General features: G+C 32.4%; 1 protein-coding gene across 2 annotated transcripts; it reads right to left on the bottom strand.

Annotated features, from left to right (window-relative positions):
* Positions 1 to 263: 263 nt before the first annotated feature.
* Positions 264 to 16,378, bottom strand: LOC133186617 (serine/threonine-protein kinase 11-interacting protein-like). 2 transcript variants are annotated; one of them, XM_061321861.1, is made up of 25 exons: positions 16,172 to 16,378; positions 15,743 to 15,990; positions 15,162 to 15,329; positions 14,709 to 14,816; positions 14,494 to 14,565; positions 14,146 to 14,275; positions 13,198 to 13,301; positions 12,839 to 12,931; positions 12,307 to 12,348; positions 11,676 to 11,934; positions 11,205 to 11,296; positions 10,734 to 10,980; positions 10,344 to 10,472; positions 9,782 to 9,930; positions 8,665 to 8,796; positions 8,338 to 8,409; positions 6,842 to 6,929; positions 6,569 to 6,698; positions 6,350 to 6,375; positions 5,298 to 6,187; positions 4,163 to 4,263; positions 3,696 to 3,871; positions 2,905 to 3,081; positions 2,341 to 2,516; positions 264 to 1,989 (listed from the first exon to the last, which is right to left on the bottom strand). In XM_061321861.1, exons 1-25 carry the CDS (start codon positions 16,284 to 16,286, stop codon positions 1,792 to 1,794), a joined length of 4,122 nt encoding a protein of 1,373 aa, XP_061177845.1. In that variant the 5' UTR covers positions 16,287 to 16,378; the 3' UTR covers positions 264 to 1,791. The 2 variants fall into 2 exon arrangements, with proteins under 2 accessions (XP_061177845.1, XP_061177838.1); XM_061321854.1 differs by having other exon boundaries at positions 15,743 to 16,002.
* Between the last annotated feature and the right edge of the window lie 764 nt (positions 16,379 to 17,142).

Here is a 17,142-nt window from a genome sequence, read left to right on the forward strand (position 1 = left end):
TCCTCTTCACCCAAGGATGCTTTAATTGTGACAAGTTTGGTTGAAATTAGCCCAGTGGTTCTGGGAAGAAGTTGAAAATATGGAGTTTACAGACAACACAAAACACAACTGACAGACAGACAGATGCTGGGCAATCTTCAATCAGAAAAGCTCATTTGAGCCTTTGGCTCAGGTGAGCTAACTACATTCTTTAAGAAAATGAAAATACTGACAGATTTGCACTTTCTTTTTGGCTCAGGTGAGATGAAAGTACTGACACTGACACTCCTTCCATATTTATTAAAAATTGCATTAATTTACATGTACACTATTGTCACTTCACTATATAAATGACTATATTTGCCACACTATATGCATACGTCAGACCACAAGCACATAGATATTTATGACTTGGCCAGAACTCAAGTTAGGCAAGAAGAAATGATATTTGCATTAAAACACTGCAGCAAAATTCAAGTCAGAGAAGACATTGATAGCACTTAATATCACAGGCCTGTGCTTTGAAATAAATTAAAGGCAGGGTAAAAATGTTAACTTAACTGAGTATCACTTTAACTAAGTACAATGTCCATCTTTCTATTAAATGCACAAATGTAATATATGTATGATCATCCAAATTTCAATGTTTAAATGACTTAAGAGTTTTCTAACTTCTATTTGTACTCAATAAACATACATTTTCTCTCTTTTAGGATTTCTTTGAACTTTCAAAATTTCTTTGAATTTGAAACCTTTAAAAGTTGCAATGGTTACATTCTCTGTTATTTGTTTTTAAAATCTGAATAAAATTGTATCAAAACTTACAATAATATTTCAAATACACTAAAAAAAATAAATATAATACACAATGGCAGTCTTAAACTAAAACCCTAATTACAATATATTCAATTTAATAAAGTCCTCTTTTCAGAAATATAAAGCTTCTGTACCGGTAGTTGATTGTAAGGGACAGTGAGTTATGATTTGTTTCCTTTTTCTCTGACATTGCTACAATAGTGTATATATTAACATCTCTTATTACTGGAAGCAGTAACGGTTTATGATAAGGATTTAAACACCCCAAGTTTCTAACACTTGAAGCATTCTATAGCCAACGTGTAGATATCCATGTTTAGTGAAGTTCTAAAATTAAACTTAACAAGTAAAGAGAAAACTTGATAAAAATTTGAGGTAAAACTTGGATTGTCTGTTTCAAATGAACAGCATAACAAAGAGGAAGCAGAATTAAAAAACAAACTGTCAATTATAAATAGAAGTTGGAATGTTGTTAAAACATAAATACAATGTATGCACTTACAGTACAAGGGTAAGACTTTTTTAACAATATTCGTTTATATTGCTGCATTGGTAGATGGTTAATAAAATGTTTAACAGTGAGTTTCATAATACACATAACTGACAAGTCACCATAAGCTACAGCAAGTTAAAACTTGGAATACAATTTAAAGGTAAAAATATACTCGATTATAATGGATAATACTGAATTATCTGGATACATGTACTTTGTAAAAGAATTCTCTGAGTAGCCATAATATTTGTTCAAACATTGCAACGCTTGAGACACTTTAAATGGACATATACATACTAATACCTTACCCCATTGACAACCAATTTCAAAATAAAATATCTTTTAGAGTTCAGGTTTTAACCTTAAGGATTTTTTCTTCCACATAAAAAGACAATCTAACTGAAATGTTAAAAAAAAATTTCCATTAAAAAACTTTCCTCTGTATTGCTGTATTGGGAAATACAGTGTTGACTAGAACAAAATAAAATGACTATATGTTTGGCTTAGGACACTTCCTCAAATTCTGTCGGAATAATTTCCATTTCAACCCCAAAAGCAGCTTCCCAGGGTTCACGAATTGAGTCCAACAATGACCTTGTACTAATGCTGGTTTCCATGGCAATGAACCATTGAGCCTCTTCTTGAGATTCTTCATTAAAGAAATTAATCTTCACTTTAGCACCGGTTGACTGACATACCTCCTAAAAAATGAAGAAAAAAAATTACCATGACATAAAAACTAGTGATGCCTAAAAACAATTATGCACATTTGCTGTAACATAAAGACAAATGATTATTTATACATGTATTTATTCCCTAGCTCCAGTAGTCATTTACATAAGCAAAATGCAGTTAATAGCAAAACAGTTAAACATGTAAGTAGCCAATTCTTCATTCAAATTTACGGACAATAAAAAAATGCTATGTTTTTATTTTAACATCTTCAGTTATTAAACCACTCTCTTATATCAAAATCTTTCCCATCTTTGATTGAAGACCATGTGAGATAGGCCAAGGAATAAGCCTAAATTTTCAGTTTCTTGTCAACTTACCACAGAAGCAATGTTGTTAATTTTCTGTCTGTCCAGGAGAACAAACTGTTGTCCTTTGATGTGTTCAGGTAAAGCTGACTGTAACCTTGGTAATGGCCACTGATGATTTTCTACGACTAGAGAGATATACATTTCTGTCACAGCCAGACCCACAGATCTGGTGTCATCTGTGTTTTCTGTTGTAATAAAGAAGTTAACATATAGATGCATTTAAATGTGTAAATAAAAAATCCGATCATTTATGCCTTACATTGAATGTTGTTATCCTTGAGTTTGATGCATGGATTTTGTTCACGGCTATGCATAACTACACGTATGTCACAGTAGGTGAGAGATCAAGGAATTGACTACTTCATGTGACATTTGAATTAATTTCTGCTTGTATAAATTTTGAAGAAAAACTCAAAACATAAAATCGCCAATTTTTAATCCGCAAAAATTATAACTCTTGCAAGGTATAAGTAAATGCCTCAAAATGTATAAGGCATTGTACTTTATGGATTAAAAAAGAAATAACCTTGGTAACTTTACAACACTCTCAACTTAAATATCTAACTAACTTACCTGTGATAAATGTTCCAGACAGGTATCTAACTAGGTCAAACTTGTTGTCATCCTCGGTGAGGTTGTGTTTGAACTTCCACCAGACCGTGTCCTGTAGATTACAAAGTGTGTCAGCGTTAAACTTACTTATCCCCTCCAGTTTACTCTCCTCACTGAAAGCTGTATCCTGGATAATTTCTGTAAGACATTAACAAAATAAATTCATCAGCAGAAAGAAGCTGTGGATAATTTCCATAATGATAAAGCTAACATACAGTAACCATACTTTTTTCCTCGAGGTCAATTCCACAGAATCATAATTTCTATTCAATCCATGGGTAGAAGATTATGCAGATTTTTAGATAACACTTTATGCCTTTAATGTACTTTAAATAGGATGGGACAAATTTCCATGCCAAAACTGTGAGCATGTGCATAGCATAAATTAATACCACACAGAAATACGTACTTCTGCAGAATTTTCATCTTCATAAATATTTATGAAAAACTATCAAATATCTGGCAAAACTGCTACATCTTTAAGTCCAAACTTCAAGGCCTAGGAGAAATTTGCAGACAGACAAACAAACAAACAGAACTGAATCTCACTCTTATCATGTAAATTTTATTTTTCAGGCCTTCAATACTGTCTTTTTAAAAATTCCTCAAAGCTATAAAAGTATGGTAATACCAAATTTCAAAATCTGGCAATTGTTTCTGAAACTATTTCTATACATGCACCTTATCCTTACCATCATATTACACATTTCATCAGACAAAAGCTATTCTAAGCCCGTGAACAGATGACATACCTGTAACCAAACTGATGAATGATTTACATCTCTCTTCATCTCTGATCAGGAAGCTGTAGCTGGAACACATTGTATCAAACTCCAGTCTGACGCTCTGATAACCTAGTCCGATGTCAATATAACACAACTCAGTGATTGGCTGATTCTCAATGCAGGACAATCCATCAGTATTCTCCCTATGTTGTCAAAATGTGCACATGAATCAAAATGTATTTTACTATATTCTGATAAACATTTTAACCCTACATGGTAAAATACATTAATTATCAATGAAAGAATTAGTACTCTTGACTGTCCATGCATTTTGAGTTTATCAACATCAAAATATGAACTCTTTATTTTCTTCTTCAGGACTATATGGAGTATTGTGGATCAGTCTGTTGCATTATGGATTACTTAGAGTCTAACAACAAGATTAATCTGACAGAGAAAATAAACACACCATTCCTATGTCTTGTAATTCTTACCCTGTGTCTGGATCTGAGATTTCAATGATTAGGATTCTGCTGGTTGAGAAGATGAGATAGGATTGGAACTCAGAAGATCTCATGTACTGGACAGTAGAACACTGTAAATAGCCAAATCATCAACTGAAATCAACACTGTAAATAGCCAAAACACCAACTGAAATCAACACTGTAAACAGCCAAATCACCCACTGAAATCAACACTGTAAATAGCCAAAACACCAACTGAAATCAACACTGTAAATAGCCAAAACACCAACTGAAATCAACACTGTAAATAGCCAAATCACCCACAGAAATCAACACTGTAAATAGCCAAATCACCAACTGAAATCAACACTGTAAATAGCTAAATCACCAACTGAAATCAACACTGTAAATAGCCAAAACACCAACTGAAATCAACACTGTAAATAGCCAAATCACCAACTGAGGTCTACCTTCATATATTTGGTCTATTGTAAAATGTTCATAGGATATTACATGTATTAAGCATTTGATCATGGCATATATATTATTGAAATCAGCCCTTTTGCAAAATTATCTTTGCACAATAATTACATGCATAGTAGCTTATTGATGAACCAAACCTTAATATATTAAGCATAATTAAAAGAGTCCATGAAACAAAATGCCTATAATCCCATGGGACCTGATAACCCAAATACCTGATCCTCAAACATTGCAAGAAATACATGTAGTTTATAGAAAACAACTGTATTATGTACATTTCTAGATAAATTCATATGTAAATTGAAGACTTGAAATTCAAAGGTTTTATAGCAAGGGTGATTTAATTTCATAGAGTACTTAAGCTCATCTAGGGAACAGAATGAGAACCTAACACAGATAGACACACAGAGTGAGAAAACTTTTAGAGAACCAATAGGAACAAAACAATATGCCAAAATTGTACATTCAAAATTTAGGAGATTTTGTACTATAAACATGATAAACAATATCGCTCAGTAATGAATTAGCACAAATGGGAATTGCATCATTAGAAATCATGTGTATAGAGTATAGACATATATTAGAAGTGAGGAAGCTAAACCAGGCAAGCATGAGATTACTGCTAAAATAAAAACATTTACAGTATCCCAATGTTTTAAGGTAAAATGTTCTCTTTACTTACTTGTATACAAAACTGCACACTCTCAGATTCCTCAAAAACATTCATATCTAAGTACAGCTGTAACTTGTGATCAACAACACTCAAGTCAACATGGTGCAGATTGTCCAGGTTTTTCAACCAATCATAACCAGATTCATTCATCACTGCAGAACTGTCTGCTTCATCAACTCCATTCAACACTGCCCCCACCTTCTGGGTTATACTGTCTTGGGTGCTATTTTGATCACAAGTTTCGTAACTAGAACTATTGTCAACTGATTCTTCCTCGGTCTTAAACTGGGAATAAATACTTGTATCTCCATTGTTGTTTTCTCGATCTGAACACTCATTCATCACAGTCTGACTTGTATCCTTTTGTGGAGAATATTCCTGATTGTCAATATTAATGGACAAAGAATTTTCATACATACTAGATACCATGCTAGAACAAATACTATTGGACAGTGGTGACCCCACAGGGGTCATGTCCTCTTCCTCAATGATTCCATTCAAATTCAAACTCCTAGGAACTGCTACATTGCCATTTTCACCTTTATCTTGCTTTTGTGGAGTTGATGTCACAAAATAACTATTGTCACCATTTTGGGGTGGTTCAGATATTGTTTCAACACTTGATTCGGATATCACAGATATGCTAGCATCACTCGGATTGGTTATCAATGAGATATCACTGTCTACAGAATTTCGACTTTTTCGCTGACTCTGTTCGGAAGACTTTACATCTGACCATGAATTGATAAGATTTGCGCTCTCCTCTTCCTTTTGTTTTTCACTAAGAGCTTTCCCTGTGGAATTAGATCTGGTTATCTCTGGAGTTGTCAGTATTTTTCCAATGTCTGAATGTGACATGACATCACTGAATGCATAGGTCCTAGGCCTGGTCAAACTTCCTGAAAGAGAAAAAAAAAATTCAATCAGAATATCATTCCATGTTATTTATATGTACATAACATTAATTTAGCATAATTCCTTATACTATATACTGTATGTAGTACTATAAACAATGAAAATGGAAAATAGAAAAATTTTCTGACTCTTAAGTTTTCACTTACCTGAAAGTTCTGATTCATCTTTTTTCCTGGTGAAAGAAAAACATAAATCATGTGAATTTTTACATGCATTTGTAAAGTAAATCCACATTCATACAGAAATATAATCAAAGTTAGACAAGCTTAGGGTAAAAGTGGACAAATTTATATACACAGTTTAAACAATCATTCACTGTTACCCCCCCCCCCCCCCCTCGCTAAAAATATAAGAAAATATATTACCCCTCCTGTTTCATGTCATCTCCATTGCTGGAGGGTTGAGCCCCCTGGGAAACAGGAACCTCATTTTTCTCCTCCTGGGCCACCTCCATCATCATCTTACTCCCACAGTGAGGACACTGGTATCTCACCCCTAGAATTATAAGTGAAAGTATAAATAGGATAATGAGTACTTATTTACTGCAGCAATTTGTGCTGTTTGAATATAGAGTGAAAGGCTGAATATATACATTTAAAAAATGTCATTTTTCATATCAATTCATTCCAATGATATACCTGGTTCTGCAGTTTTGTCTTTCTTGTCAAATACATGTTCTGAGATGTCCACATCCTGTTTACATACCTCTTTTGAACATTTCAAACACTGAAATGGAAGCAACATTTTAAAGATATATTGTATTAAATTATGAAGCTTTGACCTAGAAGTTTGTCTTTTGTTTTGTTTACAGAATCAGTTTTCTTTTTGAAAGCTTACATCAATATACAGTGGCGCCTCGTTAATCTAGACGCCTCCGTCCCCAACGAAATCGTCCGGATAAATGAATCGTCCAGATAAGTGAATCACTTCTAAAAAGACCCTTTTAAAGCATGTATAGTGGTATAATGTGAAGGCAAAGAAAAAACCTTCATTTTACCTTGATTTATTGATTTTATTTTTGTAGTTTTAAAAGAAATAATTAATATCTATAAAAGAAAAAAAAAATAAAATGTAATTTATTTACTACACGATGAAAAATGGATAAGCAATTTTATGTCCATACTTCCTTTTTTAACACAGGAAAATTTACTAGCCTTTTATTTGATGTCTGGTTACATGGGCTGACCAAATTTTGATCTGCTACTGTTTTATTTCGGCACATTTTTTGTTTAGGGTTTATTCAAGCTCATATTAGGTAAAACTGTTCATTATCACCATTGAGAATGTTCAAATGACTAACCGCATATATTTTCTACATAGGAAAGTAAGTAACTGAACACTGTCATCAGTGTACGTATTGTACACATTCAACATAAACACAAGCCATATTCAGGATTTTCATATTTTTTTCTATAAACTCTTAAGTTATATACCTTGAAAAAACATGATCGGCATTTATAACTAACGCCAGTTACGTATTTCTTAGTGCATTAAATAGAAAGATATTTTCTTGAACTATGTATCCTTATAAATTGTCTTATGAAAAGAAAAAAAAAATGTTTCAAATAATGTACGCTTTGAGAAATGGAAAATTGTATTTTGATAAACTTATGCAACTCAATACCACAACGAAATCTCGTGATTTACATGTATTATTCATTTCATTTACATCTCTCCAAAATTCTCATAAATTTATACATGGTAGCAATTAATTCTATACTGAATGGATTTATTTTTAATTAATGCGCAGTATAAGCTTAATTCTTCGAGTTTATAGTATTTATTATTTGAGGTTAACAGTTTTAACACACGCTAATTATAGACGCTATTGTTTGGAGGTCACAGGTAACCGCCTTCAAACTGATTCCACGAACAATGCTTTTACAACAATTGTCACTACTGCAAGAAAGGTGTGAAAAAGTCGCTCCTCCAAAAATTACCGTCCGGATAAACGAGTCATTTTTCAATGAAATATTACGTTTTGTAGTAGAAATTGACCGTCCGGATCTGGAACACGCATTTCCGGATTAATGAGACAGAATAACGTGGAAAATATCGGTTCCCAAAAAATATCGTCCGGAAGGTGAAGCGTCCGGATTACCGCGGCGCCACTGTATACCCAGTACATATGTACCTGTAAAAGATTTTTCTTTCTATTCTCTGCCTCTTTAGCTTCAACAATTGGTCTTAGTAGTTCCTCAAATTCCTATGAATAAATTAGAAATATTGAACATCACAGATTCATATACATTGTACAATGATGGCTGAAAAATGCATTTTTCAATACTCCTCAGATACTCCTCTTATAATGTATATGATTTCCTGTTAAGTTCACTATATTTAACTAAAAACCCAGCAAAAAATGTTGATTAGAAACATGCAAGTTTAATATTAAATACTGTTACATGTATATAGTAATTTAGAATTAAGAATTGACAAAAAAAGAGCATTCTTGACTAACATTGGCTGCTGCAGTGTTCTCCATTATAAAGACTCTTTCACGCCTGTCTTTCTTCATGTAATCAAACTTAGCCCTGAACACAGGGACTTTTTCATCAACTAAATTTGCATGAGTCACATCTTCCACTTCAATCTGTAAATTTAATCCAAAATTTGTACAGCCTTTAACATAAGCCAAGTTTGCATTCTGATATCTTGTGCATTTACAAAATAGTTTTATTCACAAATATTTTTCTCTCTTTCTAAAACATTTTTCATTCAGGTTTTTGCCAATCTAAACCACTGACGTCTACTTTAGACAAGTTTTACCCCCTATAAGATAAGATTTATTGATCCCAATTTGGGGCCCCTCAGGGCATACAAGTAAAGAATTATATACACAAGAAGAAATTCAAAATTGATAGTAACAACATGTCGATATTAAGAGAAAAGAAAAGAAACTAACTAAAGAAGATGATGATGATTATAGCAGATGGGGATTACCAATAATAAATGCTTTAAAAAATATATATATATACATATATATAATTAGCAAACGTACAAAGATTTGTAACATGTATATGTGTACTAGAGTATTAATAATTTAATATTATTACTCTTTTGCATTTATTTGGTTCTTTTTAACATTATATAATTCACTATTTCTTATTTTAAAAATATTGATTAGAAAATTACCCAACTTGATAAGCAATATATCATTCTCAATAGACATAATCCACAAAAATTTTTCTTTATTTGTTAAACAATAAATTTTTTTATTATTTTTAGCAATATTCTCAAAAAATTCATGTCTATCATGTTTATATAATGGACATTCAATCAGTGAGTGAATCTCATCTTCCACACAATTCATGTCGCACATTCTACAAATCCTTTCATTTCTTGCAAGGGTGGTTTGCTGTCCTTCTGTGTTTACATTTTTTTCATATCTTCCACTTTCAATTCTGAGATTATGTGCACTTATTCTAAATTTACATATAATTTTTCTTTGTTCAAAATTTTTTAAAAATAAATACTTTTCAATTTCAAAACTTCTTTTTACAAAGAAATATGTTGTATATTACATGTATAATTTTACAGTTTAGAGCATACTTGAATGTTTTAAGCCAAATTAATACCTTGAATGACAATAGACATCTGAGATCCAACATCTCCTTAATCTTCCCATCAATATCTTTTTCAATCAGGTAGCGCTGGTTGAGGGTTACAAGCAAAACTTTTAGATCAGCATCAGGTAACATTACAATAAATGGCTCGCATTCCTCCCCTGTCAAAAATTATGCAATTATTACTTTGTATCCTACGAAATTACTTGTATTAAATTTGTAATGGTTTTTATGCAAGCAATCATAGCACACTGGGATAGTGAAAAAACCTTGATTAATTTCTATCTACTCCTACTCTTGAAACTCAGTGATAGTGCATCCTACAAAAATCTTTCAAAGATAATACATGTACATGTATATGTATTCTCAATATTAATCATGACTCTATCAAATGTATTTATTGTCATATCCTATAAGGATATGAAACAGGTTTCCCTTTTTTTTGTTCAAGAATGATCAGTAACTCAAATGTCGGGCGAACTATCGCCACAAATCACATAAATTTACATATATAATACATGTATACATTGTAATACAGTTACATACAAAGAAATCAGCATCCCTAACACATTACCATAAAGAGCTAATTTTTCCTCGTCATCTCGATCCCACTCAGCTCCCTTTGAGCTGTTCATCCTGTTATAGTCCGGGCGTTCACTGGAAAGGGTGGAGAAATCTGAGGAGGTGGTCTTTATGATGGTGTCTGTAACAGAGACATCAATTATTACACTTAAAAGATGACACAAACAAACTTTCCATCGGAAGACTAAGAAGGCAACTACACGTACTAACACTTTGGACAAGAAAGGGAAATCTGAAATGTTTGTTGCCATGTACATGCATATATGGATTATTAAACAAGAAATTGGCAAAAGAAAATAACTGGCACTTATAATTTGATATATCAAAATTACAAAAAACATACATTATGCATATCAATCAAAGCCCAATGTATAATGCTTACCAGATCCATTGGATACATGTAAAACTTCAATATCATCCTCCATATCATCATCTCTATAATGAACATCTGCTGTGCTTTCATTCAAATAAATGTCATCTTCTGTGTGATAGGCTTGTTTTGAATTTGTTTTGTCTTGAATATGATTGGACTGTTTTTCATTATCAAGCACAGAAGTTAGTAAAGATGACTTTTGTTCATCATTCTCAATAACCTGTATACTGCCATCATACTCTTTGGCAGATATCACCTGCATAATACAAAGCACATTTGAAAAAAAGGCTAGTGCGAAGTAAATGTATATGATAGAGACATGTCTTTTTTATTCCATTCAGCAGGGAAGGGTGAGAAGCTATCTTTATTAGTCCAGTATTTCATCATGTACACATTGAATTATTTTCAGCAAAGAAAGAATGACAGTCAAATGTGCTGTGCCATATCATATGGTTTTTTTTTAGAGAATTTCCACAATACCTGTAGCCAGTTGACACCATAGTGATCTCTCAAGACTTCTATTTCTTCTCGAGTTGATGCCTGCCCCTCTACAATTCTAGTTGGTGATGGAACTGTAGGAAAGATTTCAAATTCATATGAATGCTACAATCAATTACAGTAAAACACATTTACAGTAAAGACATATAAAGCAAATTCATCCATAAGACAGTATTATTTCTACCCAGTACACAATAATAATGAGTCACCAATTAGATAAAGTGAATTACAGACACCACAAAACAATTTTAAATGTTTCTGGTGTTTTCACTCTAAATTGGTTTCACTGTATTATGACACTTCATCATAAAACTTTTTCTTTTGATCTAGTCTTAAATTCAAACAATGAACACAATTTTTTCTTTTGATCATCTTCAATGATGGATATTCCTAATGTGAGGACAACCCCCCACCCATCCCCAAAGCAAAACTCATAATTATATTCATTCTGACCTCTTGAACTCTCTGGAGAGGACTGATCTGTGGTTTCTGTCACCTCACTTCCTTCTGTGTCTGTCCTCTGATTTCTGCCTCGGAATTTCTTCTTTCTACTTTTCCTCCTGCTTGGGGACCCCACCAACACTGATTCTGCAATGTCATCTGTGTCATCAAACTTGTAACTCTGAGCCAGCCTTGGGTTATTTGTTGACTGTCTGGAGCTCCTTTCCTCTGGTTGTTTGTCTGTGGACAATTTTCCTGTGCTCTGAAGGTGCTGTGAAAGAAGTCACAATGCTTATTATACATGCAGTTAAAGTTATTAATTAACATCAGCAGAGATAATTTCTCTCCTTGAATACCAATTTAGATGGAAACTTAGTATTTACCATCAAATTCATTTGCTAAATTCTGTGTGGCTAACATCTAAATGGGTATAACTTTCAGATCATGAAATCATATCATTTAAAATCTTAAGATACATGTACATGCATATGTATAAGAATGGAATTTCTTGGAGAATTTGGTAATTTAAACAAGATTAAATATTACAATTAATTAATTTACACACATTGTGATATTTCTGTTACAATCAGTATCTTTTTCTGTTCTATTATGTACAAATGTATACATCATTACATGTGCATACCATGATTTCTGCTAGTTTAACTGGCTTGCCGTCCAGAATAACCTACAAATAACAAAATAGAATTTCATAGAATACGACAACATAATTATCTGTAACAATTGGGAACATGTATATTACCAACAACAACATCAGGGATGTAATAAAAGCTAAAGCGTGATCAACTGAGGAATTTGAATTTAACATACATGTATATGTTTGAATATAGAAATAATATTCAACTAAAAATATGACAAACACTACATGCCCTGCCTATGGCAGGGCATAAAAAATAACACATTTTTACAATATGTAGTAATCATAAATTCAGTAGCCCTAGAGTTACTTTGCTTTGCATAGTTTACATTATCTTGGTTAATACAAAATGTCACATGATCAAAAAAATTACAAAATCTACAACATGTACCTTAAAAGTAATGAACTTCACAAGATATGTAATCCAATTATCTTGGTGCTCAAAAGTACATTTTTGATTTAATAGTGAAAGGTACAACATACACATGTATTAGAGATCTTACTGAACTTTGTATTATACCTCTTTTGTAGTAATAGCTTTAGATGACATCTGATGAAGTGATCGGATTCTATGATGTTGATGATAACATAACGGGTTACCTTGGAGACTTATCTGAAATTCACAGATTTGTAAATTCATACAGGTAGAGTTCAAGTCGTAATGATATTTCAGTGTAGCATATATGATAGGTCAACAACAAATGTTGTGCTTATTATTTTTAAGATACACCTCTCATTCTGCTAACATTTACAATTATTTTGTATATCTGGGAAAAATTGTCATCATAAGAAAAGAATTTTTTTTAAAGCGGCTAATATCTAATGACAAAGAGCACTTGGAATCAAGCAGTATATAACCATAAGTATGGTTATATTTACCACATGAAGGGAGTGAAGCTTGTTGAAGACTCCCAGACAGGAGTGATCCACTAGACAGTTCTCTGAGGCATCTAACTCCTCCAGATTGACCAACATCTCAACTCCTGCCAATTAATACAAATATGATAGACTTATATTCATTTAAAACAGGATTATTATTACTGGTTCTTCTAACCAAGTGTAATATTTTACATGTGTATTGTCACTGTGGATTGACCTGACAGGGCATTGCTTATTCACTGCATTGTATCAGACCAGTCTAGAATCTGGTTTTGTTTTGCACATTAGATATTACACTAGTTACATTACATACAAAACTCTGATCCCATTATTCCCATTTCTTACTAACATAGTTCATTTTCAGTGGTCATGATCAGTTTGGCAATGACAGGTCAGTCTGTCCTGTCAGATCAATATACATGTACTTTTACAAAGGCAAACCATCAGACTGCTTATTGTTCCTGACTACTGTATACAGGAAAATTTTCGTCCCCATTTTATTTTCGCCCCTTTCGCCCTACTCACAGGTAAACAAATTTAAAACAGGGTGAATTCAAAGAACACAGTATAATTTCTTAAACAGAACTGTGACTGAGTGAATTTAAAATGGGGCAAAACTGCTTGCAAGTGTTACAGGGCGAAAATAAAATGGGGCAAAAATAACCCTGTATACAGTATCTTCTATAATCAGTAACAATTAGTAACACAAAGTTAAAGTGAAACCTCCCAAAGTGATTATTAAGACTGTTGTTCCTGGTTTTATGTTGTCAGTAACAATCAGTTACACTGTATTGCAGTACTTACTGGAGATAGTCCTGACAGTAGTTCCAGGCTGTACTGTATTATCAGTAAATTCAGAAACACTATGTCATAGAGAAAACTTGTAAGTCTTCCTGACTTTGGGTCTGGACTATACTGTATTTCCAGTAACAAATTACTAACACTTACCAGAAAGATTGTCTAGATTATTGTTTCTGATGACCAGGGTCTTTAGTTTACTTTGAACTGTGATGGAGAATGTTGGCACAGAATCCAGCATGTTGTATCCTAGGTTAATTCTTCTCAACTCTGTCAAGTACTGGGGAAAAATTATAGATTTTATTTGAATCAATGGAAAGGAACTGATATATACTTTCTCCACAAAATTTAAAAGTAAGAATATCTATAGTTACAAAACTAGCATGTATTATAAAAAACTGAAGACAAAGCATGTTTTTCCTGACATACATGACATTATGTCATGTTAAATTGTTGTGTCTTCTTTCATATTTACCATTCTACATAAATCTCGCATACCTCAAGGTAACTCTCCACTTTATCAATGTTGTTGTGACTAAGATCTAATATGTGTAAACCTGGCAAAAGTCTCTGAAAAAATAATAAAAACTCATTAAAAGGTTATGAATCACATACAGTATTGTTTTCTTCCATTAGTTTTTTTTCCATCAATTTCATTTTTGTTTTAAAGCACTTTTAAATTGCTTCTATTAAATACTACATAAAGTACACACTAAAGAAGCATCCAGCTTGGATATCCAGTTGTAGCTAAAGTAAGCAGCAGTTAGAAGCGGCCATGACATGGGGTTACTCTGGTCCCCACCACAAGTCTCCAGAAATTCCTGAGGGTAGAAAAGGATTAAAATATCTTATCACATGCATTTTCCTCATGTTCAGGGAAACTTTATATACAGGCATATTGCAACAGCAGCATTACACATCACAGGAATTAGAATCTAGCACAGAGGAAGTCTTTAATATTTAACTAAACTACACCTTAATTGCTCAATTTCTGATTCATAGTTAAGAATGTAACTTTGTATAGAAAGGGCAGCAATGCAGCACTTCCTTTTCAATTGTTTTGTTTGGGTCTTATACAAATGAATGAAAAGGGAAGAAATATACAACATTTTCTTTACCATTGTTTTGGGTCCAAAATCAAAATTTTAAAACATGTTGACAAGTACCTGTAGTGTGTGCAAACATCTGGTCACAGTTACAACATGGAGTTGTCCTCTTAGCTTGTGCAATCCCTCCAACATGTGAGTTGGAATCTTTTTCAGCTCCAGAACCTGAAGACTTTTAAATCTTGAAATTAAAATGGGACCTTGCATCGTAGCTGTTCCATGAGTTATCTGAAAATCCCACAATATAAAACCATTAACATGATCTAAATGAACACAAAATGCATAGAGGTTTCAAAAATTGTCCTATTTTTTTTACTAGTTTTTCAGGAACATGAGTTCCACAACATTTTTAAATTGTCAAAAGATATAAGGCTCATTGAGTCATTTCACCACAAAAACAAATGAGGAAATGAGATTTCTAGGTAAATCTTTCATTATACATGTATAATGAAATGTACATCATACAGAAAATGCAGAAATAAGAAAAAATCCATTCTTTTCAAAATAATAATAATACATGCCCCAGTTAACAAAATTATACATGATATTTCAATGCAGTTACATGTTGTGGTTTATGTACAATATTTCACCATTTATTCAATAAGCACTTGCTACTGCATTTTTTAACACTCTTTACTCACTTTCAGAGATGCAGTTTTTGTGATGAAATCATTCAGAAACTGAGCATTGGTCCTCCATCTATAGAACTGCTCCTGTTCATGGTTTGTCCTTTCTCGACTTCTACCTGACCCTCGTCTTGATCTCTCGACTTCTTTCTTTGCTTCAAAGTCATACTTGGTTTCACTGTATCTTCTAAATGCATTGTTTAATTGACCCAGTGATTGTGTCGTCAAACAAAATTGAGTGCTTCCATTCAGAATCTGTTCCCCTGTAAAGCAACCTATTATGTTCAAGTAAGAAAATAAATAAAAATCAAAGCTACAAAACAAACTGTCAAATGATTAACTTAATTACCACATAATATATGTAAAACACATGTACATCACTACATGTCCAAAACTCAGGATGGAAAATTTGTAATAAGAATTGAAATTATTAAATATACTTACCATTTTTACGCAAAAGGTTAGCTAAATCGTTGACAATGGCGAATTCCTTCGGACTCAATTTATCCATATTATGAAAGTCTCTCACATGTACATGTCCTGGTTTAGCCTCTGTCATACATTATGCATATTACTTTATTAAAGGGATCTACAGTTTCTCATTTCTGTGCATCATTTGTCTCATAATTGTAACATCTAAGACAATTAACAGCTTAGGGTTCAATCAAACTGCCACACACGCTTTCAAAGCAGGAAAAAAGCAAAAGTTAAATATTGTTGATAAACTTTACCCTCATGTGACAAAAATAGTTCGGAAGTGTCTATCGGCACGACGGTCGTGCCGATTATTTTCGTTATTCGCACGACGGTCGTGCTAATTACAGTTCTTATCCGCACGACACAAGAGAGATAACTCTATAGTACATTATATTCACTTTTCACCAAAAATTTAATAGTAAAAGAGATGCACCTAATACACATATGTAGAACTAATATTATTACATTCGGTTAAGTAAAATTTGCTTACGGTGAATTTTCTTCGTGAATCGTCGTGACACAGTATAATAAGAATTAATTTTTTATTCGTCCTTTATATCATCTCTTGAGTACATGTAACGTACTTCAGACGTTATTTTGATTGGAAATATAATATAATATATATATATATATATATATATATATATATATATATATATATATATATATATATATATATATATATATATATATATATATATATATATATATACAGCTATTTATTTTCAATAATTTTCTTTCGTTTTTATGGTGTTTATATTCTCTTTCCATAATTTTCCATTTTTCTGGATGGTGTTAATAATCTCTCTCCCTCTCTCTCTCTCTCTCTCCTTCCAGTATACTGTAGACGTATTTTTTTTTTTTATCTTGGGATTAATTGATAACGCTATATGTGAAAATTTATCACAGCGTACAAATTTAAAAATCTTTAAGACATG

Source organism: Saccostrea echinata, unplaced genomic scaffold (genome assembly GCF_033153115.1).
Source record: "Saccostrea echinata isolate AGI-Se365-2 ecotype Australia unplaced genomic scaffold, CSIRO_AGI_Sech_v1 ptg000001l, whole genome shotgun sequence".
NCBI lineage: Eukaryota > Metazoa > Mollusca > Bivalvia > Ostreida > Ostreidae > Saccostrea > Saccostrea echinata.